The sequence below is a fragment of the Grus americana genome, chromosome Z (assembly GCF_028858705.1).
Source record: "Grus americana isolate bGruAme1 chromosome Z, bGruAme1.mat, whole genome shotgun sequence".
NCBI classification, from domain to species: domain Eukaryota; kingdom Metazoa; phylum Chordata; class Aves; order Gruiformes; family Gruidae; genus Grus; species Grus americana.
The window spans coordinates 2607614-2632961 of NC_072891.1; the positions used below are offsets into that span (position 1 = coordinate 2607614).

Here is a 25348-nt window from a genome sequence, read left to right on the forward strand (position 1 = left end):
TTTTTTATTTCCACTTGAAGAGTTACATTTCGTATAAAAGTTTACAAATAACGGTTTTTATTTTATGATTTTCAGTATAAGAGTTGCCTTGATGGCATATTATGTACTGCATAACTTTAATGCTATAATTGCTTGTAGAATAGTTACATGTCAGTATTGAAACCTTAATCTCTAGCTGCAGTCTTGTAGATACGAACAAAACGTTCACCGAGCATGTATTTTGTATTGCATCGTACACCGCAACTAATAAGCCAAGGAATCGACAGACATTAGGTGCGTGTACCATTTCTATAAACCACAAACTAAGAATGATAAACTATCAATATAGTTTAGTATTTGCTAATTTTACTACACTTTTTGTTATGTATATGTAGGGAGGTCATAGGGATTATAAATTCAATTTGAGTAAAGTTTAAAAACCATATATTTTATGATAAAGGGCCTTTAACTTATGATGGCCAAAGCACTGATATTATATATTTGCTGTAAAGAGAATTATAAGAGTTTTATTTTTCTGATATTAAAAGTTACTTAATAAAGACTTGTTTCCATTAACTTGAATGTTTTGCTGTCTTCATGGTTGTCACTTGGAGCAGCCCGACGAGGCCGGGGCTGGTTGACATCTCCCATCCAGGAGCTTTTCCTGTGGTCGAGACACGGTGGCCCGGACTTTGGTGCGGCTGGGTGACTTCACGTGCAAAGAATTTTGTTTTCTATTAATTTCTGGCTTTACGTGCTGCCTTTAAAGCAACTTGTGGTCTTCCAGAGGGCACGGCTGCAGCTTGCTGTGATGCTCGGCAAGTCCAGAGCTTTAGATTGCATATTAGGAAAAACGTCTTCACCAAAAGGGTTGTCAACAATTGGAACAGGCTGCCCAGGGAAGTGGTGGGAGTCCCCATCCCTGGAGGTATTTAAAAGACGTGTAGATGTGGTGCTTAGGGACATGGGTTAGTGGTGGGCTTGGCAGTGCTGGGTTAACGGTTGGACTTGATGAGCTTCAAGGTCTTTTCCAACCTAAACGATTCTATGAACTTGCATTTTGGAGTTATTTCAGTGCAGCTGCAAGGTAAACTCCCTGTGCTCATGTTTGTATCAACCAGCAGCAGAAATCATAAAATGACAGAATGGTTGGGTTGGAAGGGACCTCAAAGCCCATCCAGTTCCAACCCCCTACCATGGGCAGGGACCCCCTCCACTAGCCCAGCTTGCCCAAAGCCCCATCCAACCTGGCCTTGACCACTGCCAGGGAGCCAGGGGCAGCCACAGCTTCTCTGGGCAACCTCTGCCAGGGCCTCAGCACCCTCACAGGGAAGGATTTCTGCCTCACATCCCATCTCCATCTCCCCTCCTGCAGCTTCAGGCCATTCCCCTTGGCCTGTCACTCCCTGCCCTTGGCACCAGCCCCTCTCCAGCTTTCCTGGAGCCCCTGCAGGGACTGGAAGGGGCTCTAAGGTCTCCCCGCAGCCTTCTCTTCTCCAGGCTGAACGACCCCAGCTCTCTCAGCCTGTCTCCATAGCAGAGGTGCTCCAGCCCTTGGATCATCTCTGTGGCTGCCTCTGGACCTGCTCCAATGGAGTGTCACAGAAGGAGGACTCCTGATGTGAACTTGCACTGGTCTCCCATTGTATTTCCTCCTGGTCTGATGGAGGCTCGCACCCTGTGCCTGGTGCAGAGTGCTTTAATCTTTCCTTCTAAAGTCATCACGTCCCCTCTTTGCCATGGGCCACCTTCTCTTTTCCTCTTTTGTCTCTGGTTTTGCAGTTGGAAGGAGCCCTACTGCGGTCTACTCACCTTGGGTGTTGCGCTGGTTGGTGTTGCGGTGTGCTTGGATGCTTTGGTGGTGGTCGTGGATTTGTTCCTGCTCCCTGTTGAGGCGTCCTTCCCCATTTCTCACCAACGGGGACCCGCGGAGGGGAAGCAGTTCCCCTCTGGGAAGGAGGTTTGCAGCAAAGTGGAGCACCTGGACCGCTGATGGACTCTTCCTTGGGATGAAGGAGAGTGACAGCAGTTAATGGGATGAGGCATTTTAAGGCCATCTGGCTTCAAAGGTGTATTTTTATAAATAACTGCAGATACTGCTGCCAGAGGCTGTTTCCTGCAGCCGGTGGTATTAGAGGGGACCCTTGTTGGGTCTCGAAGGATGGTGGGGGCAGATATGATGGGGTGCTGCTATGGTTTTTTGCCAGAACCTATTTCTAATTATTCTTTTTGGGAAAAAAAAAAAAAAACCAAAACCCAAATCCAAAAAAGCTGCTCCTTCTGGACAGTACACACAAATGCACTGCCTTGAATTTCTCCTGCTTGGCCAAGGATTTTTGGATGCCCATGGGCCAATTTGCCTGGGGAGGATGTTTCACCCCTCCTTCATCATCGGCTCTTCAAACATCCCTGGGGTATATGGAGGTGGTGGAGCCTGTGCATCTGCCTGTGGTCCTGGTGTCCTCAAATCTAAAGTGATCCTCCTCTTCAGGAGGACGGAGAGGAGACCGTTTCTTTTTAACTGCATTTTTAATAGGAAGTCTTGGGAAGAGATCAAAGAGTATTTAAATTCACTTCACTTGGAGCTTGGGGTGGTTTTAGTGTTGCAGCAAGCCATAAAACCTCAGACAGCGGGGAGATACAACCTCGTTATTTCTAGACGTACATCAACCATCTTAAATCCCAACCCCTCCAACACGTTTTATTTAGCAGAGCAAGTAGCACCACGGTTCCCTCGGAGTTGCATAAGACAGGCACGAGCTTAAAAAACTCCGGTTCGCCTCAATTTGCTGTCGTGAATTTATTTTTCCATGCTCAGGAGCGCTTGTGATGGGTGAGTAACCCGCCTGGAATTTTAACTCTTGTTCATGGAAAGGGAAGCACTCACCACCGGGCATCGGGATGAGCCGGTCTGCCCTGCTGCCAGCTGGGCTGGTTAGGAGAGCTAAACAATCTTTTTTTTTTTTTTTTTTTGGTAATTTAAAGGTGAAGTTTTAAGGAAGCGTTAAGCTTGCGTTTGTCCTTTCAGCCCCTGAAGCTTTCCCAGCTGGGCTCTGCGTTGGCTCGGGAGCTCCTGCAGCGGTTTTCCCCAGGCAAGGAGGGCTCCGGCGATGCTGGTTTGGCATCGACGAGGCTGGTTTGGCATCAGCCAAAAACCCTGCGGGACCTTCATCTGGCAAGGCGTCTCCCAGCCCTGCCCTCCTGCAATAGCATCTGGCTGGTCTGAAAGCCCTGGGAAACCTCCTCTGGCTCCTCCTGGCTGGGAGCAAGGGGGAAACAGGGATGGGAAACCTCTCCCAGCTGCTGGGGAAGGAACTCGGGGTTGTTTTCTGGTTCGTGGTGCAGATATTGCTTGCTAGCAGGCATAGGAACCTTGGGGTGGGAAGCGGTGCAGGCTGTGCCTGGAACGGCACGTCCCCATGCTCGGCATCTCCCTTTGGATCCTGAAAATCAGCCAGGGTTAGGCTGATCCTGCTCAGCTGTCCGCAGGGTTCAAGTAGGGGCGGGGGACAGTAGGTACCGTGCAGGATCTCAAAAGCTGGCAACAAAATGCTTTCAGTTTAAAAAAAAAAAAAAAATTAAAAAAATAAATCAATTTTGTGCTTTGTACTGTTCTTTCATTTCTGGGAGCAGTCGTGCTGGTGCACCAGGGCAGGGAGCTGTGCTCAGAAATCTTCTCCCTCGGAACCAGAACTCTCTTCTCCACGTCTGGTTGAGGATGTTTGGGTGGGCTGTAGCCCTGGCTGGCGGGGGGGCGGGGGACAATGCTTCCCTTGGGATGAGATTGCCAAAGCATCGAGACGCAGGAGCCAAGCTGGTTTTTGGGGTCGGAATGGTTGTAATGGCGAGTTTGGGGGTAACTCTCACACACACACACACCCCCCCCCCCGAAGGCCGGGGGGGAGGGGTCCTCTCTCCTAACCCCGTCCTGCAGCATTTCCGCTCAGCCCCACAGCTCTGGGAGCCCCGGCCACACTCCCGCAGGGCACTGGAGCTGCCTGGCCGTCCAGGGGCTGGACAACCACCGGGGCTGGTGAGCTGGGGGAGCACTTTTGGTGCTGCAGGAAAGGCTCCATCCTTCCTCTGTGGCTGGGACCTGCGGCAAGGTGGCAGGTTGGTTCGTGCTGGCAAGGTGCGGGCAGCTGCTGAAGGGTCCAAGCACCCAACTCCTGGCCCCGGGTGAGCCCAGCTCCAGTACAACAAGCAGGGCTCAGGCTGGTGGGAATCCCATCTCAGTGCTGCAGAGCTCCACTCCTGAATGAAGCGTAAGTGGTATAAAGAAAAAAAAAAAAAAGTTTGGGTTCCCCCCCCCCAAAAAATAGCCTTGGCCCATTTTTTTTTTCCAAAGTTGCAGCATGTTTCCAGGATAAAATTTAAAATAAATGCACACAAAAGGAGCTGGGGGTGCTGGTTGTTGCAAAGAAAACAAATGGGGTTCGGGCGAATGAGCTGCAGCAAGGGGCTGTAGGAAATCCCACGGCCTGAGGCTGGCAAGCAACTGTTCCGCAGCATGAAATACAGCATGGAAGTGTTAGGGATGATGGGGGGAGAGAAATGCTGCAGAAGCCAAAGGAAAGTCTAAGCTTTGTTGTCTGAAAGCCGTGCTTTGAGGAGGAGCAATGTGCAGGTGGAGGCTGAGGCCGTGATTCAGCCCAGCTGGGCAGGTCAGGCTGCCTGAAGTCAGGGAAAGAGTGAAATGGGGTCATCAACCAACCATGTGCCTGTAATTCAAGGGAAAAAGAAAAAAAAAAGGATCAAGCTGATTGTGGCGGCTGCCCAGGAGCACACAGGGAGGACCATAGAATCATAGAATTGTTTGAACTGGAAAAGACCTTTAAGATCATCAAGTCCAACCATTACCCCAGCACTGCCAAGCCCACCACTAAACCATGTCCCTAAGCACCACATCTACACGTCTTTTAAATACCTCCAGGGATGGGGACTCCACCGCTTCCCTGGGCAGCCTGTCCCAGTGCTTGACAATCTTTTCGGTGAAGACATTTTCCCTAATCTCCAATCTAACCCTCCCCTGGCCCAACTTGAGGCCATTTCCTCTCGTCCTATTGCTTGTTACAGGGCACACTCCATGCCCGCGCCCTCCTCAGGGTTTGCGCCACCAACCCATGCTAACCTGACTGCCGTGTTTCGGTGGCACGTCCCCTCTGCCTGCTGCCACCAGCTGCCCGGGTGTCCCCAAGGGTCCCCCACCCACAGCCGTTGTTCCCACCTGTGCCACCGCCATGCCCAGTGACCTTGGTCACATCCTTGTGCCCAGAGACAGACTCATCCTGAACGCTGCGGTGCTGGGCCCAGCACCCAAACCCGTCATCCTCGGCCCTGCGGGCCCGCTCGCCTGCCCTGAGCGTGGCCGTGCTGCTTAATGCCGCTTTGGCGGCGAGAAAGAGCTTCACCCTGATACCTCAAATCAACCAAAAAAAAAAAAAAAAAATCACCCCAAATTGTCAGGCGCTGCCCTGGGGTGTCCCTGGCCCCTGCTAACATCCTGCGGCTGTGGAGAATGTGACTGAAAGGGGCTGTGGCCCTCACCGCTTGTGGGATGCCCCCTGCAACGCCGTCCCTGAGGGGCTGCTGTGGCCCTGGGTGGGCTTCGGCCCCTTCCCGCCCCCCCACCACCACAGGAGATGTTTCCGTGGCGGCAGATGGAGCACTAAGGACATCTAGTGGCACCCACCCCGGAGGCCCTGAGGCGTCCGGCATCGCACAGCAGCCCCAAACCTCCCCCCCCCGCCCCGGGGCACAGCCATGACCCTGCGGCAGCACCCTGGGACAGCAGCCGTGTGCCCCTTGGGTCCCCCCCCAGAGCTCCCACGGGAAGGCAAACAGCACCGCAGGGTGGGCAGGGGGTCTGGCATGGGGACACGGACGTCCCCAGCCCTGCGGGCAACACAGAGGCCCTCTTGACCCAGACAAGAGGTGGGACGGTGCCGTGGCCGCCGGGACATCGCTGCTGGCCGGCTCAGGATGGCATCGGTGGGGCCTGGCCCCCAGCCCTTCCCTGGCCACCAGCCCCGTGTCCCTTAAAGGCTTCCCAGGGCACACGCGCGACACCGTCTCCGCGCACCCACACCTCTGCAGGAGCAGCTATGGAGCAGCACACACCCACCCCCACCCCCCAAAAAAAAACCCCAAAACCCCAAACCCTTCAGTTTTTGCAAGATTTCAAATCGCCGCAGCTTGCCGTGCCAGGCTGGCGCCATCCTGCTCCCCGGTCCTGGGGCGGGTTGGGGTTGTCGTGTCCTCCCCCCCGCCCCAGCAGCCATGTCAGCACGAAGCTGGGCACGCTGGTGGCCCCGAGCTGTCACATCAGAGCTGTTTAACACCCCGGGACGGCGTAGGGGCCTCGCAGCCACCGCGACCATCTGCTCCCTCCACTTGCCAACGCAGCCGAGCATGAACATCGTTAACGTAAAAGCTCATTTAGGAAGGGTCACAGTTCAAGCGCTGGTGACATCTGACAGTACAACCCCATCACCACCACCACCATCACTCCCCCAGCTCTGCTCGGCTCTGGGCTGCAGCTGGGGAGCGGGACCAGCAGGGCATTAGCGGGATCTGGGAAACCGCATTGACCGGCAGCACGGCTACGGCCGAGGCTGAGACAGGGATTTTTTTTTTTTTTTCTGTGGGCGTAACGCCGTACCATCAGCTGGCAGTGGGGCCAGGGCTCAGCTGGGGGTACAAGGCTGGTTTTTGGTTTTTGGGGTTTCCCCCCCCCCCAGTGCTGCATCCTCCCCCACCCCATACGGCATCATCCCAACCCTGTAGAGCATCTCCCTCACCCTGTACAGCGTGCGTGCCAACAGCGAGGGAAAAAAAAAAAAAAAACAAAACCCAAAACCCAAAACCCAAAACAAACCGTGTTTCTACAATGTTTATATGTGCAGGCCAAGGAAAGATGAAACCATACAATCCAGCCCTCTGATCTTTTTGCCAAGAACAAGCAGCTCACACTTCACCCGCAGGATGATGGGTCAGGGGCAGTCAGCGCTTAAACTTAAACTTTTTGGTCCTGCTTTAGCTTCGTGCCATGGATTTATCCCGAGCCTCACGTCAGGGGAGTTAAACGTTCAGCATCATGTGCCGGCACATAGTTGCTGGGTGCTCTAAAGGATAAAACCAGGGTGAGATCCAAGGGTTTTACGTTGGCCACAACCAGCCAGCAGTTACAAACGGGTCGCTAGCAGCACCGGGACAAGAGTCGGGAAAGCTTTCCAGAGAGGTAAGGAGCAAAAACTGGTTTAAGGTGGCGATCGATGAGCTTACAGAGGGACTGTGCAACCAAACAGGAGAATCTTGGCAACGGGAAATTAATCTGTGGGGAGAACCTGAATATTTGATGGTTCCGTTCGTCCAGGAAGATGTTTCAGGGGAAGTATCACCATTTGCAGTACAGTTATTAGGTTGGCACCCGAGGACACATGATGACTTGTGTGTCAGGGCCCTCCATCCCACTGCAGCTACCTGTGAGGCGGGTTTGTTTTTTTTTTTTTGTTTGCAGAGACCTGGCCTTTGCTCCAAGACCACGACACACATGTGCGCAGCTTGGCTGGTGGTTTTAAAGAAATAATTTCCATTAATATGACCACCCACAGGTTCATATTCACAGAATCACAGATTGGAAGGGACCTCTGGAGATCATCTGGTCCAACCCCCCTGCTGCTAGAGCAGGATCACCCAGAGCAGGTGGCACAGGATGGTGTCCAGGCAGGTTTGGAATTTCTCCAGAGAAGGAGACTCCACAGCCTCTCTGGGCAGCCTGTCCCAGGGCTCGGTCACCCTCACAGTGAAGAAGTTTTTCCTCATGTTCAGGTGGAACTTCCTGTGTTCCAGTTTGTGCCCTGTTGCCCCTTGTCCTGTCACTGGGCACCACTCAGAAGAGCCTGGCCCCTTCCTCTAGACCCCCACCCTTTAGATATTGATAAGCGTTGATGAGATCCCCTCTCAGTCTTCTCTTCTCCAGGCTAACCAGCCCCAGCTCTCTCAGCCTTTCCTCATACCAGAGATGCTCCAGGCCCCTCATCATCCTCACAGCCCTCCGCTGGACTCTCCCCAGTAGTTCCCTGTCTTTCCAGGTCATTGATGAACATGTTGAACAAGACCAGACCAAGCACCGACCCTTGGGGCACACCACTAGCTACAGGCCTCCAACCAGACTCTGCGCCGCTTATCACAACCCTCTGGGCTCTGCCATTCAGCCAGTTCTCAACCCACCTCACCGACCACTCATCCAACCCACGCTTCCTAAGCTTGCTAACGAGGATGTTATGCGAGATGGTACTATTAATGCCTTCAGGTGCCCAGAGAGTCCACCATGCTGGACGTTGCACTTGGGTTTGGGTTCAGTGCTGGTTGTACCCAAGTATCTGACACGTGGGAGCCTCCAAAATCATAGCCCTGCCCCAGAGAGCTCTCCTAGCCACGCCGCCGTTCAAAACTGCAGCTGGCAGTTTTGATAGCCGGCCAGAAACAGGGTAAAAACTCTCCATTGAATGAAATAAAGAAGTCAAAGACTTGAATCTTTATCTTTTTTAATCAAAAACATACTCTGTTACAGAATTTCAGGAAAGTTAACTACAGTATATTATCCACAAACTAGGTCTAATGAAAAACATACAGTAAGCTACAAAGGAACTACTGGGAATTCTGTTGACCGCTTATCAAAAGGCAATGGCTAAAAGAAGAAATGCTTAACTAGGCTTTCATGCTCAAAAAACCCTCTCACGGTGAGTTTTGGGTTATGAGTACTTTGCAGCTCTCAATCCAGCTGAATCACAACTTAGTAGTGCTACCAAACTTCACCAAAAAGACACAGAAAAAGGTACCGGAGCAAGAAAGCGCTAGGTGATTTTGGTGAGCTTGAAAGAATTAAGTACTGTAAATTTAGGAGCGATGTTACCACTCACAAGGCACAACAGCAGCCAACAAGTGCCAAAACCTCTTGAGATTCTGTCGACAGTAGTCCTGCTTTCCACCACGTCCCACCGAGTGAGTGCTTGGGGATTTCAGCACGTGGCAGCTTTGACTCGGCACGGTCGCACCTCCCAAATCATTTTCAGAAACGATCGATCAAGAATAGCGTTTTGGAGGTGGGCGACACGACGATTCAGCATCCAGCTCCTACGTGACTGGTGAAGAAGTGATTTCCATCGGTTTCGTTTCCCTGTCCAGGACCAAAGTGTCAACTACCCACGTCAGGGGGGAAAGAAACCAGCTTGGTGCTCGCGAGTAACTTGCAAATCTCAGTCCCAAGAACAGCGCCGTGGTCCTCAAAATCCTGTTACCAGTCGTGGAAACACTCCAGTTATCAGCAGGACCAGGCAAGATCATTGCTTTTAAGTTTTACTTGAATTAAAAAGTAACCTCTCAAAAATTGTCCCCTTGACAATACCTGACGACTAAGCATCTTATAATTTTACAGAGTAGATGTTAAGTCGCTCGGAGCCTGGAAGGAGAAGAGGGAGGAAAGCGGATTTCTTAAATGAAGTCTGAATCCCACTTAGAGGAAGACCCATCTGGCCGTCTTTAATTGGTTGCATTAAAGAAGTGACCAGCGATCCCAGTCGCTCTGCATAGCAGCGTAAAAATGCAAATCAAGGAGACAGTCCTTTCTAAAGCGCTTACTCTTCAAAGAAGAGATTAAAGATGTCTCAATAAAGACCACCATCAAGACGTAAACAACATTTGAAGGGTTCAGAGGCAGAAGCCTCCCCCTTATATACACTGGCATAGGAATTTTTTACCGGTTCCTAGTAAAAGAGTTGAGGCAGTCGTTCCTGAGCTACGCAGAGAGGACGCTATCAGCTTTAGAAGTGTCGCAAGAAGTTAAGATGTTCTCAAAGGTAAGGCACAGGAATTGGACACAGGTTCAAGGACTACTGCTGCTGCAGACTTGTTGCGTGACTGGGGGAGACCGTCGTCTCCTTCGGACTGTAGGACCCTCTCTGTACAGCAGCCAGAGCTTCCCAGGGCTTCAGGACGTTCACAAAGTGATTTACATCGCTCCCAGGGGGTCCCGGTCCCTCAGCACATCATTCCTACCAAGCCCAGCAAAGCGATGTAAGGAACAACCGTTTCTAACCAGCACCGCTTAGCGACTATGGCTCCTTCCAAAGGATTCCTGTTAGAATTAAGTATTTTTAAACCATTCCAGTGAAAAGGTTTCCTCTCCTCCATCTCTGCCGTGGCAACTTTAAATGCCCTCGCTTTCAAAATTAACGTGGCTAAAGCCGTCTAAAACCTTCCGGTGCTAATCCCAGCTCTCCAGTACATGGAGTCAAACTACAAAGTACTCCAGCACAATGTTTTGTTTTGTTTTGTTTTTTTCTCCTTGAGCAGTGCATTAACTGAGGGTGAGAAACACTGTGGTAATTATTTCATCGAAAGAACTAAACAGAGCAGACATGGGAACAAAAATCACAAGCAAGAGATTGCGAGCTGAAAAAAACCCAACTTGTTGAATTCACTGAATTTGAGACATTCAGAGCTGAAGAGAAGCGATTCTGGCATTCTTGACGTCCCTGCCTACAGCACGTATGGGGATCATCACGGCTGTCAAGTAGCTCTTAGCTCTTTTCTGAATCTCAGGAAAAAAAAAGACATAAATGTAAGCCTGTCAAAGATTCAATGTGCTGCTGCTGAAGGGTTTCCAATCCATTATGCGCTGCCTTTTATGCCTTGTCATAAAAGTACAAAAATTAAGTTAAAGGCATATTAAAAACTAAGAATGAGACTCTCTCATTTTGCCCTTTAACAGTTACGATTGCATCTCATCGGTAACCGCCTGGTGGGTGAGACGAATGCCACGGCAGTATTTTTTACTGCCTCGCACAACGTTCCGATTTCTCCTGATGCGGAGCCCGTGATTTTTCTCAGTTCTGATAAACTCATCTGACATTATTTTGTTGGTCTATTCTGAATGGGTTTTGCCATCTAAGTACCACACTGTAGGTACCACACACTGTAGGCAGAGACTTAAGCAGACTTGTAAAACATCTGGAAAAAAAAAAAAAGTCTTAACAGCTGAATTCTTTCAGACTGTATTACCAGCAAGAACACCAGCAGGCAGAAGCAATCTTTCATTATTTTAACAAATTTTGGCACAATCAAAACGTTAAGCAACTGGTACAGAGGGTTTTCTGTGAAGTAGCCATATACAGATCGGTCATCCTCCAAGCTAAGCACCTCGCAAAAGGTAAACGGGGAGTAAGCTCACGGACTCCTAATCGAATGAAGAGTCTGGGATAAGCAACTCATCACTCAGAAGGCTAGAGAGTTCCCAAAAGCCGAGGCACCTTCCACCCAGCAGTAAGCGCAGGGCAGACAATTCAAAAGGGAGGCTGGCAAGAAGAACATGTCTTCGGGCTTTTAATTTCTTCCCCCAAATCAGGTTTTCTCTTGCAGATGAAGCATAAACGAGCCGCTGGCTAACGAGGTTCTTTGGGGATGTAGTCAGAATCCTCTGCTGAATGTGTTCCTCAAGAATCTGAAGAAGGTTGCTTTTCGGACAAACTAGATCATTAAGAGAGAAAGGAAAATGAAAAAGGTTTTAAACTAAAGGTCTTGAGAAAAGCAAACACTAGTTCTTCCAGACATCAAGAAGCTGCCACATAAAAAGAAAGTGATCTCATTAGAAGTTAGTCTGAAGAAGGCAACACCATTAATGAAAATAAGGAGAAAACTCATCCTTTTCTGGTCATCACTCCACAGTCAGCTGTCTTCCATGCCTAAGACAGAAACAATGACTGCTGACATTTCAGCGTACGGGGGAAGCGATACCTTAACACTGTGTGTCACAGCCCTCGACGGATTCCTGAAATTGTGCAAGAAACTTGGCAAAAAGCTTCTGAATCATCTCTTCCAAGGCTTCTACTTCCATAAACCACTACAAGCGTGCTGCCAGGTCGGCTCGGGGAAGCGTGGCAGGCAGACCAAACTGGCAGCACTTGAAGCACTTAAGTTGGAGTCTTACGTACTTCTAAGCCTGTTTAACTAAGCTCCAACTCCCTACGCGCAGGCTGAAAAATAAGGAATACCTGCTCTCTCTTCATACCCCGTCAAACAGCTGAAAGAGAAAACCTCAGGATACACGTTTATTGAGAAGCAGGGAAAGTAAGAAGAGTTGGACTTGCTTCCTGGCAAGCTTAAACCAACAAAAATTCCTACCGCTATTGGCTGCTGCTGCTGGTCTTGCGAAGGAAAGTAATCCATCACTCAAGATCAATGGTTTCAAGGTGCAGAATTACATAATAGAAGCAAACTAAATTTATAAAAATCAGGGTTTTCATAATTTTATTTATACTATTAACTAGAGAGAAAGCATACATATTGTATCTGTTATACAGTCAATACATTTGCATTTTTTTTTTTCTACTATAAATTCTCTATACAAAGTCATTGCCAATTGATACGGTCATTGATGGCATAGGGCTTAAAATAACCAAGAGGTATAAAAACAAGTTTGCCATCTTGCCCTGAGTGGAAATGGTGAACAGATACAAAAACTGGATCCTAAAGAGTGATGTAGTATTAGACATGGTTTAATGGGTATATGCAAGTAAAAAGAGTCATGCAACTTTTTAAAATACCTGCCAAGTTTTACTTGAGTAAAATCATAGAAGTCAGTAGTAGTTATGAAAATATGTTCCTGCCATTAGGTACTCATTAAGTAATTTCAGTGGCAACTTTGCAGACTGGGTATTTCATGTTCTATTTAAATTGAGTGCCAGCACTGAAAGTATCCATTTCCTTTAGTGTTTTAAAACTCACGTGTCTATATAAATAAAAATCTAAGATATCTTTTTTAAAAACTAGTGAAGGAAAAGCCACATTTCTTTTCCTTGCTATTTTTAATTGACGCCAACAACGTATGCCTTGTCCCTCACTTTTTGGCAGCTTCTACGTTTTAATCTGGAAAAATCATAACAAGATAGTCAACAAAATAAAGCAGTCTTCTGTTAACTATTGTTCCCTAAAAAGAACACCACAAATCAGTTGGAATTTTAAAGTTGCTATAAGGTAAATGTTTATAACTATTAGAAGGAATTTTCAGATATAAATATATATATATAATATATATTCTGCATACAAAAGGCTCCTGTGAGGCTTATCACCAAGATGCCATAATAGAGAAGGAAAGTTTCAAAGGGAACAAACCCAATACTGTAAAGTCTCTATAAGGCGTTTACCTTTCACTTTAAGCCCTGAGCCATGTATTATGACAATTAAGTTCTGAAAATAACTGAAATCCAAATTCTGCATGTTCAGTTTCTTTCGGCTAAGAGCAAGGCGGCAAACACATTTTTAAAACCTGGTTTTAGAAGATTAAGCGGAACAAAAGTAAAATATATCTTCAGGTTATAAACAGAATTGTATTTTACAATCCACCATCCTCACAACATAACGGCCCACCGCAGTGCAGCAGAGGGATCTCAGTCTAAAGGTTGTGGGTCTGCAATAGGCATGGTATGAAGTACTTCATCTAGAAGCTGGAGGGCACGGTGTAAGTGAATTTCAATCCAGCACGGTGTCTCTTTGATGCTCTGTCTTGGGTAATCAGGTCCCCAACCTTTTACAAAACTCATCCTGAGTATGCATAAGCGGCGAAGGTCATCTACACCGATTCCAGCAGCGGCTGACAAACCTAAACAGGAGAGGTTTCAAGTAAGTGTTCACAGACGTGCTCTTTTATCATCTGTTTGTTAAGCCATTCCCGTTTGCTTGGCTCGCTCTTCATGGACAATTCCCTCTCACCACAGCCAAGGCCAATCCATATTTCTAGATCTCTGCTATAACGACCGCAGCAATTATTTTGCATTTCTTCTGATTCTTTTTTTTTTTTTTCATCATTCTGCAATCTTGAAAGGGTGTTGAAATATAAAATTCCTTATAATAAAGCAGACATGATGAAACCCAACGTCTTATGTGATACAGTGCATGTAAACCTTATTTAGGAAATACAATCCAAAAAGTAGTCATTCTTGAGGTTTGCCAAATGCTGTATTTTCAGCATACGAACTCAGACCACCTGCAGGAAGCTGGATGAAATTACACTACTTACATCTAATAAAATAAAAAGATGAATACAGCTGGCAAACTTCAAATCACCAGTCTGGCTAAGACAAAATTAAATACATTCCTACGAATTGCTGAAGGCATTTTGGGGACAGCTGGAAAGAGCCACGTGGCAATACAAGGAATCCAGAAAACACTATGGCACATAAAGCAGCCTGAGATACGCAAGTAATTAGACTTTTAAAAGTCCTTAGGTACAATTTCAAGGATCTAGAATTTAGAAAGCAAGAAAGAAAAGCAAGAAAGAAAAGCAAGAAAGAAAAGCAAGAAAGAAAAGCAAGAAAGAAAAGCAAGAAAGAAAAGCAAGAAAGAAAAGCAAGAAAGAAAAGCAAGAAAGAAAAGCAAGAAAGAAAAGCAAGAAAGAAAAGCAAGAAAGAAAAGCAAGAAAGAAAAGCAAGAAAGAAAAGCAAGAAAGAAAAGCAAGAAAGAAAAGCAAGAAAGAAAAGCAAGAAAGAAAAGCAAGAAAGAAAAAAACACCCTCACACTCTCCTCTTCTCAAGAATCTTAAGTTGCCCTAAACCCAGTCAAGGACTTCGCAGCCCAAACGGGATTCCCTTCGGTTTGAGTAACATTTTTATGACCTTAGATCTTTTTTTTCAAGCTCGGGTCTAAGCAGCCAAACATATCTCTGTTTAAAATAATAGAGTTATGCTATTTGACCTTGTATATGACATGTTTTCTGTTGTACTGCAACACTTCTTGCAGTACAACAAGCAGCTGCCTCCATATTCGACAACCCCTGAAGACTACAGAATGAAAACTGGTGCGTGGAGCAGGAATGAAAGTGAGTAAATACAGACTTATCACGATGCCATCCCACCCCAATCCTGCTACCTCATTCCAAGTTCATTTCTACTGCTGCAGGGACAGTGGGTGGATGGGTGCTGTTATGAGAGAGGGCTGTGTTATTTGTTTTCAGGTAAAGAAAAAAGGAGACCAAGCGATTGATGTACTTACTAATGGCTGGGGCTATTCCACCTACTGATCCCGGTCCAGGGATGTTTCCAGCTACTGCTGCAGCTTGAGCAGCAGCAGCAGCTTGGGCAGTGGCAGCCTGCTGTTGCATCTGACGATGACATTGGCGTAAATCAAACACCTTTAAAAAAAAATAAATTCAAACTATGTAGACTTACCAAAATCAATGAAGGAAAGAATTCCTCGATTGCCATCCCCAGTAATCTGGACCCCTCTGCCCTCCCAAAGCAACTTCTACAGTCTCACCATACACTTGGGTAAAAGCAAACCTTCCCTGATTAACTTCTAACAGAAATAATCAATTTAAAGCTGATTCTTAAGAGACTCTTCTCACGTGACGTTACCACCACTGGCAATACCAGAACCTGGCTGAGCTGAGCAGGTTAAAGAAGTACCCTGTGCGGAACTGATCACAGGATCAAAGTCTGAAGGATGCTACAAGCTGATAAAATCCCAACTTTAAGTTAAATACCAGGATTTCCAGAAAATAGGCATATAAATAAAAATGGAAGCCAACAAGTCCTGCTTAACTTTGTCAGACTTAATTCTTCTTCGCTGCTTTACTGAAATGTGTTAGTCTATTTAAAAGAAATACCAATAATTGATAGGCCTGAAGTTTCAGCAGCCAGGTTTCTGGCAAGTTAGTGGCACTTTGTATTTTTGTGATCAGGTTTGGCACTAATATATTCAGGAACTCTGTTCTCATACTAGAAAGCTCCTACATGGTGGGGTTTCTTTCACCTTCATTACACAACCTGTCTGCAAAACTGAGAATTAAGAAAGGAAAAAGAAAAAAAAAATCACTGCAAACTTGAGGCAGTTCATCTCAAATTCAAGAATGATTTTTTTTCAAGTGTGACTTGTCCTAAATAAAGTTTTAAGTCTGGCAGAGGCATGTCCAAGTAAGAATCTCCTGAAAATAATTTGTTTCCATGCAACTTTCTGTGACCTCTGGATCACTTCATGTTCACAACACTTTAACACACACTTTACACTTCTACTGCATTTATACATATATTCCCAACTTTTCTTGTTTCGGAGAGAGAGAGAGAGAGTAAAGAAACAGATAAACTATGCTAAAAATTTTAGTAGCAGTTCATGTAAAACTCTTAAGGTTAAAAATACAAAAACCTGCTATCAAGATTGTTCGTAACAAAACCCAAAATTAGTTACTTTTGTAGTATCTAGATGATACTTTCAGTTTAGAAGATTTTAGGTTTCTTTAAAGACTAATCAAAAGCAAAGTTACATTTACTTCAGTGCCTTGTAGCTTCCCTAATGTTTAAAAAAACTCACTGTACCTTATTTCCCCCACAATTTTCATCTGGGAACATCAAACCAACCTTTATATATGCACTTGGGTAAATCTTGTGAACAGCATCCCCTGGTGCACGCCCTGCTTCTCTATCCAGGTAGTAACTCTGAACGAAGACCGCGTGGTCACTGAGGCATCTAACCCACACGTCACCTTCTCCTTTGCACTCCAACTGCACCCCTTTACCTATGTGCAACCTTAAAAAGAAAAACAGTTCCAATGCACCTGTGTATACATACTATAAACCAGACTTTTGCTAAATAAACCATAAACAATTCTCCAGCTCTCGGTCTGCGATACCTTAATTTACACTCCACTCATACAGGGACTTGAAATTGTAGTTGTTATCTCTAGGTACAGGTTGGTATACAGTTACACAAAATCTGTAAAGTCAAACCATGTAAAGAACTATGGGAAACAAAGAACGTAGAAGCAATGATACTCAAATACAATCTAACGTGCTCACTGACAATACAGAGCGAAATACAGGGTACGAAACACAGTCAGTTCTGTTCAGAAGTGTTAAAATCCCACAAGTATTCTAGTATAGAAAGTCACTCAAGTACATATACAAAACCACATTTTAATGCAGAACTCTACGTTCATTTGGATCACATTACAGCAATCTAGCATTCTGACTGTCATAATGCAACGTTTCTGAAGACACAGAAAACATTTTATTCCTTTTCGCTTCAAAGAAGAAAAAAAAAAAGTTGCAAGATTGCTTCAGTTCTCTCTGCTTCCACATCAAAGCCTAACACACGCATGGTGAGAATGAATGAAAATCCAACTAGCTCTCCATCAACCTTCCTTTGCTCCTTTGACAAATCTATATACCGCAGTTATTCTCACATCACTCTGTGGTGTGGAGAGCTAATATGCAGCTTGCATACATAATGGCACGAGTTGCTAATTTTATCCTTGAAGGCACAGCCTTTGAAAGCAATGAAATGCAACGTGCTATCGCAAAGCACTGAAGGTCTTTGTCACGCAGTTCGCGTTTTGAATGCATTGAAGTAGTGGCCTAGAAAGATAGACTCTACTCTAGTTAATTCGGTTAAAAGAAACATATCATACTTCTCATTTCAAAAGGGAGGCAACACACTGAAGGCAAAACAAAACGTTATCAAATACCACAGACAGCTGGAGCTTTTGGGATGTGCAGAATACCTTGCTCTCTCAATGGCTTCTGTTCTATGCACGTTGGAAAGCTGGCCCAGGCAAAACCGGTCTCCTCCAGAAGGATCCACGTATCCATCAACAGTAACAATCGGACAGCTTGAAGGGACCTTAAATGTTTCCCCAACTTGCACGTCCATTTCAAAATATGCGATTGAACACCAATATTCTGGAGCTAAAGAACATACACAATTAACTGACTGAAAGGCACAAAACCCCCTATAAACCCATTCCAGACAATCGATTGAGCCTTCTACAACTGCGTTTGTCATTCAGAGTAAGAGCGTACGTTCACATAAGCAAGTTCAGATAGACGAAGACATGCCTGCTAGCACAGAAAAATACTACATCCTACAACGAACATGGGCTTATCGCTTTTTTTTGAGCACACATGAATGCTAAGTCTATTTGTAGTTAAGATCTTACAAGTCTTTGTACAGCTTATAATTTCAGTTAGATTTTGTAAACCATCTGCATTCCCGTACCTTATGACTAGAGCTTAATTTTGTCCTCCTTTAGTATAAAGAAGTAATAAATATATGTCTATTCATGGCTAGGCTGATGGAAACTAATTCTCAAACAGATCTGGCTTAAGATATAAGAGTAACTATCTCCTAGGTGAAGTTTTCTCTGTCCTTGCAAAGCAAACCAGATTTGGAAAGCAAGGCAACGGGGGAAAAACATCAAAGATCCCATACTGCACATAAGAAAGTCAGGTACGGGATAACACAATGAAGTATTAAGAAAGGGAGCAGAACAAAATGGCATGTTTTAATAGCAAGGAGGTGCATTTTAACTCATACTATTTTAAAAAGAAAAACTGGTTACAAAGGAAAGATGGTACTTGGAAGAAGCTACCACACGAGGAAAGGAAACCCTGACTGCCTAGAGGATGTTACTGAAACCCAAACACTCCAGTAAACAAGGAAACATGGCAAAGCACACAAAGTGATTTTGTACTGTTGTACAAAAAAAAGTGTATCTGTTGCTTGTGTGCTACCTGGGAGCAAGTGGCTCATCAAGCCTTCTGCACGGTTTGCTGTGCGTGCTTTCAGCGTTCAGAGTTTCTCTCTTCAGGCACATTAAAACCTAAAGTTGCCATAAGGTTACGTCATTGGGGATTTTGGGGACTCAGCACCTTCACTGAGTTAACACAGCTGGCACTTAAGCAGCTTCTTTGGTAGGGCAAAGAAAATCAGCACTACGGCGTACTCAAAACAGGGGAAGCAGAAGAGCTGATGTGATAGGACCTAAACACAGCAGCCAGATAAACCAACAGGAAAAAGATCTCCCAGTGCCATAAGTGGTACTCGTTCATTACAAACTGCAGCACCCAACGGCACACTGACTTGTCTTGAGAAACCGGTGTTTTTATTAGAGAAGAATAAACCAAGGTGCCTGAATTCCTTTAAGTTTTTTTTAATCTTCAAATAAATACTCATGCGTCTGAGGACTGAATAGGGTGAAATCAACAGGTGAATCAAGAGGGTGAAAAAGATATACTAAATAATATGAAATACAATTTAGCTACAGTTAAGTTCAGCCAGCAATCATCAACAGTTTTATTTCTGGTACTGATTTAGTCACCGGCCAATGAGTTAAACTTTTAGGCTTTTCAACTCTGCAGCTCTCCCTGCGCAGGCAACAACTTTGCTGCTGTTAAAAACGGAATACCACCTTGCACCTGCAACGGAGCTAACCTGTACTGCAAGCCAAGACCTCCTTGGTTCCATGAACTGCTACCGAAAGAGCATGCTTGCATGCAAAGGTCCAAAGAGGAATTTCAGCGTCAAAAATCTAAGAAGGGCAATACCTATCCTTCATGGTATCTGGCTGTGATGATGGAGTTCTAGATCAAGGATCCAAGAAGGTTTTGGCATGACCTAAACTGCATGATGTTTCTAAGCAGGTAAAAAGTACAATTGCAGGCACCCTGCAAAGTTTAGGATTGAGGACATTCAGAATTCAGACACCTCCAGGGTACAAGCCAGCTCAGTGTGGGTTTGAAGATTGCAATTTTTGACTTGGGCATCTAAATTAAATTCAGTTCATGGTGTACATCACTATTTCAAAATAGAGGTTTGAATTCAAGAGTAGACTTATCGCAAAATAGTTCCTCTCCTCCTTTCCTCCCCTTTTGAATATGTATCTCTCAAATTTCAGAGTACTTGATACACACACACACAAAAAAAAAATCAGACTCAAACCAGAAAGTTATTAACTTTCACAATACTTAACGTTACATGTTAGATTTTACTCACCAGGATGATTTGATATAGGAGGTTGGAATGCAAGTTCATTATGAACTGGCCCTTTAAAAGAAAAAAAAAAGCAATTTGTTTTATGTGAGGAAAAATAATGGTTTTCTTTCTTATTTTCCTATTGCCAGATGTTCTAAATCCCAGTATTTTCTGAATCAATAGGGCAAATGAGACAGGGGAGAAAAATGCCCAGTGAAGAATTACACTCTTAGAGGTTTCCTAAAAAATCAGGAGTTGAGTAGAGCAAAGAGCTCCATTAGTATCCCAGGAGGAAAGGCTGCATGCAGCTCAAGCCACACTCAGCTCCAGGAGAGAGCAGAAACCAGATATAGGATGGAGATGTAACAAAAATAGAACTTAGGCTTTACACTTGCCCCTCAAGTTGGGCAAGAAGAGAATCATTGTATAGACGAGCGTGATATAAATCTGTCAAACCACTCTTCATTAGTTTCATCAATCACAGAACAAGTTGCCGAGCATGCTGTGGACTTGACCGTAACAAAACGTTCCCTGAAGGCAGAGAAAAAGCCCCAGAGAGCTCATTTTCTAAAGAAAAAAATACTGAATACAGTCTCGGTATTGGTCAGTTTATTCTCTCCACTTCTATGAACTAACTAGATCCTCCACAGGCAGCAGAGAACAAGAAGGAAAGACTCAAACATAGTATTATAAGTAACAGCAGCTTTTGCAACAAGATGTCAAAACAGGCACAACGTTGGTAGGTGTCAAAACACGCGACTTTCTGAAGTGAGAAATGGCAGCAGCCAAGAAAAGCTCTATGTGGTATCACCAGCCAGTTACAAATATTAATTATGGAAAGATACATGCACTGAGAAACATTTATAGAGTATCCACAGCACCACTAAAGTTTTTACATCCTGAGATTTCGGAAAAATAAGTAGGGATCCTGCCAGAACAAGATAATGAAACTTAATAACCGTATCTAAACCACAATTTTCTTGATAGAGACAAGCTGAAAAGTCATTCTAACATTAATTCTCCATATATTCTCCCCTCCACTAACAATGATTGCTGCAAATAGGTGCTCTGGTTAAGTACTGTATCAGGAAATAAAGAACTGTTCAAGCTTTTCGCCACAAAATTTAGAAAAACTTTAATTTGGGTGGGGGTTTTTTTGCACTATACTCTTACAATGCATATACTGTGCTAGACACTTACACTAGAAGTTTGATCACCTTTTTTTCTCCTTCCCATCTCCTGTACCTTAAAACAAGAGGCTGTGCTCCTTTACAAATACTTTACTGCACGAGCTTTCACAAAGTTGTTTTAAACTGGCTAGTGTACGTGGACACACGTCTTCCAAAGCTTAATGTAGGTTGTTACATCACTAAGACATGACTTCAAAACTTCTAGAAAATAAAAACAGCCAGGAGCTTCCAAGTTGTGAAAGAAAAATATCCAAACAACACATTCTGAATCGACTTCCTTTTCCGCAAAGGAAATATTTACTACAGGACTGCAGAGCTTTAAAAACAGAGGTTTAGAAAGGAAATGCTAGTTTTGCTAGGTGTAGTAAGACATCTATAATATAGATGGTATCACTACAGCTATCTGAATTTCTAATCTCTGCTGCTTTAATGGAGAAAAAGCCCATCAAGCTCTTCTATTTAACTGTCAGAGTATACTAAACACAGTAACGGTAGTTATATAATGAAAAAAAAGGATTTGAGGGTTAAGAATCATCACAAATGAACCCCCACCATCCAACAAAATTGGAAACAAAATGATTTGAAATTCTGCAATACTTACAGTAATGTCCAGGATGCATAGGCGGATGATGCTGAAGATGGCCATTCTGGTGGTGAGGTATGGTAGGTGTGTAGGCTGCCGTCCGACTTCCAGTCCAAGTTGTAGTACTATCTAGAAAAAGAAAGGAGCGGTTGGTTTTTAAGGGAGTTTTTCCACATCTCACTTCTAATCCTCTAGTTCTCCTGAACATTTGGAAACCGGTTTTAGAAAACTAAGAAGAGTGCACGTATGTATATACTCACTGTGATGGTAAGTAGCTGGCTGAGCTGTAAACCCATTCTGCTGAGTTCCTGGCTGAGGCCCTGAAGCAATCTGTAAGAGTCCATCACTATGGCTACCTGTCAATATACTGGTAGGTTGACCTGGTAAAAGAACACACTACCTATTCATGAACGTTCCAAAACTTTAATTAAGAAGAGCTCAGCACTACTGGGTAGGAAAATACACCCAACTAAGGGCACTGCAATACACAGTTCCTACAAGTTTGGTTTCAGGTTTGGTTTTTTTCCACCCACCAGAGTGTCTTCGGAAACTTGAAGCAAGATGCTCTGCATCAGCTAATTTTGACGCTGACACCCTTAATATTTTAGGAGCAGAAGTATGCAGAGAACTCTGTTTATCAACCGCATCTTTGTTTTGTTCACATCTCATTTTCCAGTTTGAAAGGAAAGAAGAAGAGATGTCACAGGTTTTATTTAATAACATAGCCGGAGTAGATTTGGTATCCAAACTGGCCAAAGTAGGTCCAATAAGTTGCTTATTTTCAGCATAACTACTGTTCCTAAGGAGGACACTGGCTTAAATTTACGTTCCTCCAAAACATACCAAACAGTATTTTATTTTTAAAAATAGTGCTTGAATAGAGCTGCATACATCGCTGGACTCCTTCCTGAGAAAGTTGCTGGATTGGTTTTTTTTTTCTCCCAAATAAATATTTCAAGAATTGTCTAAGCTTTAAAGTAAAGCTACAGATATTTCAGAACAGGTTAACAGAATTTGATTTTAAAAGGCTTCAGCTCAGCCATTAACACTAAACTGATCAGCAGTTTCACAATTACCCTTGCACTCTCAAACTGGTGTGGCTAGTAGAATTTAACACATTGAAAACTTGAACTAAAACCTAAAAATGAGGGTTTTTTCCTGTCCACTTGGTTCCAACAATTAAAGCACTGATGAGAAAAAGTTATTGACTATAAAGTGGTGTGTAAAAGCAATACGATTAAACTGCTTATCCTTTTTTCTCGGCTGGAGACAAATACAGACATTGTATCTCAGCTTGGCAAAACCGTCATTAGTTTTAGCAAAAAAATTATCAGCTAAAATTAAAGAACATTATCAAAACACCATGCCACCATAATTTAAATCTGATAACATGAAATCCATTATATTCACACATCTTTGATATTAAAGTGACGAAGAGGACGTGAAACCCCTCCAAGCTTCGTGGTTTCCCTACATCGGGGCCACAGGACGCTGCGTACATCGCTGCTTTACTGTCCTGCTGGAGCGAAGCGTGAGGTTTGGTGTTGGCAAACCAGACTCTTCCACTTGTACCAAATACACACAGAAAAGTAAGAAAAACTTCAACCCGGCACTCCAACAGACTCATGAAAATATTAATTAGCGCTGTCACTTTGGTAGTACAGTGGGCCATTATAAAAATGATCAAAATAAAACTGCAAAGCTCATTTTGTCAGCTGTGGAACACTAAAGAATTGTCTGAAAACCTCTCGATACTGCCACCTTACAGTATATCCATTTGTTGTCCCACTTGCTGTTGTAATAAAATAATAAAGATCTTCCATTCCTACAGCAATTATTGGAATAATAGCCATAATATTTTGTCAGCAGTCAATTGTTATAACATTGTACCACTGAACCTTTGGCACATCCAAAACAGACTTGTAACACTTCTGTAGTGTCAGTCTCATTGAAAAAAAAAAAAAGACTGGGTCACCAGGAAAAGTTACTCAAATTATGCTCCAAGTTAAAACCTGACGTTAACACGAGACTGCCTAGATCATATCACCACACGCTTTTAGTGTTGTGCAGCAGCAGCACAGTTTCAATGCAAGCTCTACTTTGACAAAAATCAGCAGTTAACTTTGAGCTTTCATGTTTTCAGTTTAGTATTTCATATAATCTCGATGATCTTACTTGTTGAAGCCACAGGAATGTTGGGAAAATTAGTGGTGCTGGTAGTGCTAGCTTCAGTAGGAGCTAACATGGCCGGGGTGCTATAAGGCTCTGTCGATGCCCTGTTACTTGGCGGATGCTGGATGGTTTGGACTGAATGGCCTTCGGCAGAAGACAACGACGGCTGCCCCTCGTAGTCATGAACGTATTCGTCTTTCACCAACATGCTTGATGGAGCTGCAAAGAAGCAACCGGTTAAACGCGCAAAGCAGGGCTATTTTGGGGATTTAACTACAAATTACGCTACTACTTTCAAGCAATAACAACGCCATTAAAACTACTGGGGGGAGGATTTAACCTATATAAACATTGCTAAAGCACTCCTCTAAATTACAAATAAACACTTCAAGTCAGCAGCAGGAAATTTTGAAGCATAACTGGGTGGAAAAGCAAACTGTTTATTTTGCTTACTGCTATCAAACAAGCAGTTTAGCCCCACAGTAGTAGACTCCAATACCGTTTTGTTTTCTAGTCCATCATTGTGTGATTGGATATGGTTAATAAAAGGTAAAAACATGCTTTTTGTCAAGCACCTAAATATATATTAATGCAGTAGCTAACAAAACAATTCCTAGTATACAAGAGCATACGTAAAGCTCCTACAAAAAACGTAATTCATGCACACAGCATATAAAAAAAACCTTCATGCATCCCTTAAGTAATTTTAAGCAACTCCCATCCAAATTGACTAGAAGTATCAAATTCACATTCAAAGACAATATAACACTACTCTGTATTTAACAATGTAGCCACTAATTCAGAATATTCTACATAAAGCATAAGGAAATTACTACCATCACTACTACAAGAATTTATTTCTATACATCCTATTGAGCATGTTCAAGTAAAACTCTTACACTATGTTAGTTCCCATGCTCATTTTTAAAGCAGCCTTAAATATATTAAAATTTGACAGTAATTTTCTGTTTCCTGCTGCAAAAAACAGCAGCAGGACAAGGAAACACTTATGTATTTAACTGCTGACTAGTAAGCTTTGATTCTGTACAAAAGGATGATTTTTCAGAAGACGCAGGTAACAATGCAAATTAGCAGACATGAGCACATAAGTTAAAGCTTGTGAAGTTAACAGTTTGTTGCGTCATTTATTTTTTTTAAAGTCATTTTTGATTGTATACTTCTAATAATGTGCTAAAAATACTGGATTACTCCAATTTCCTTCTCTATCAATTTCTTCTGGAAGGAAAAAAAAAAATCAGTTTGGAAATAAAGCAGTTACCAGCTGTACAATCTCAGATTTCTGAATAAAGTTCATTGGACATTTAAAGTCCAATTTCTCTCAAGTTTCAGGGAGAGCAGGAATATTAGACTGCTTCATTCAATTGCACATTAATTACAGAACTTCTATTACTTGCTTGTTAAACTACTTATTAAATCATAAGCACCTATTACTTCCAATTGAATTAATTAGTATATCATATAGGTGCACACATTTTTGGGTGTTTGGTTTTGGTTTTTTGGTGGGGTTTTTTATTTAGCAGCATGCAACACAGAGGTTTTTGGTTTTCTTTTCTGTTGGGGTTTATAAGTTGCAGGCAATGAAAACAGAACCTACCTACAAGCT

General features: G+C 44.0%; 1 protein-coding gene across 4 annotated transcripts in view; it reads right to left on the reverse strand.

Moving 5' to 3' along the window:
- Positions 1 to 8517: 8517 nt before the first annotated feature.
- Positions 8518 to 25348, reverse strand: part of SMAD4 (SMAD family member 4) — a 28965-nt gene continuing 12134 nt past the window's right edge. For 3 of the 4 annotated variants that reach the window (XM_054808974.1, XM_054808977.1, XM_054808975.1), the window contains 8 exons: positions 23728 to 23943; positions 21813 to 21932; positions 21571 to 21681; positions 19801 to 19851; positions 17531 to 17714; positions 16389 to 16557; positions 15028 to 15166; positions 8518 to 13639 (listed from right to left, as the gene is read on the reverse strand). In XM_054808974.1, coding sequence (XP_054664949.1) covers positions 13428 to 13639; positions 15028 to 15166; positions 16389 to 16557; positions 17531 to 17714; positions 19801 to 19851; positions 21571 to 21681; positions 21813 to 21932; positions 23728 to 23943 — 1202 coding nt within the window. In that variant the 3' untranslated portion in view covers positions 8518 to 13427. The remainder of the gene's footprint in view (positions 13640 to 15027; positions 15167 to 16388; positions 16558 to 17530; positions 17715 to 19800; positions 19852 to 21570; positions 21682 to 21812; positions 21933 to 23727; positions 23944 to 25348) is intronic. The other variant, XM_054808976.1, reaches the window with a different exon arrangement.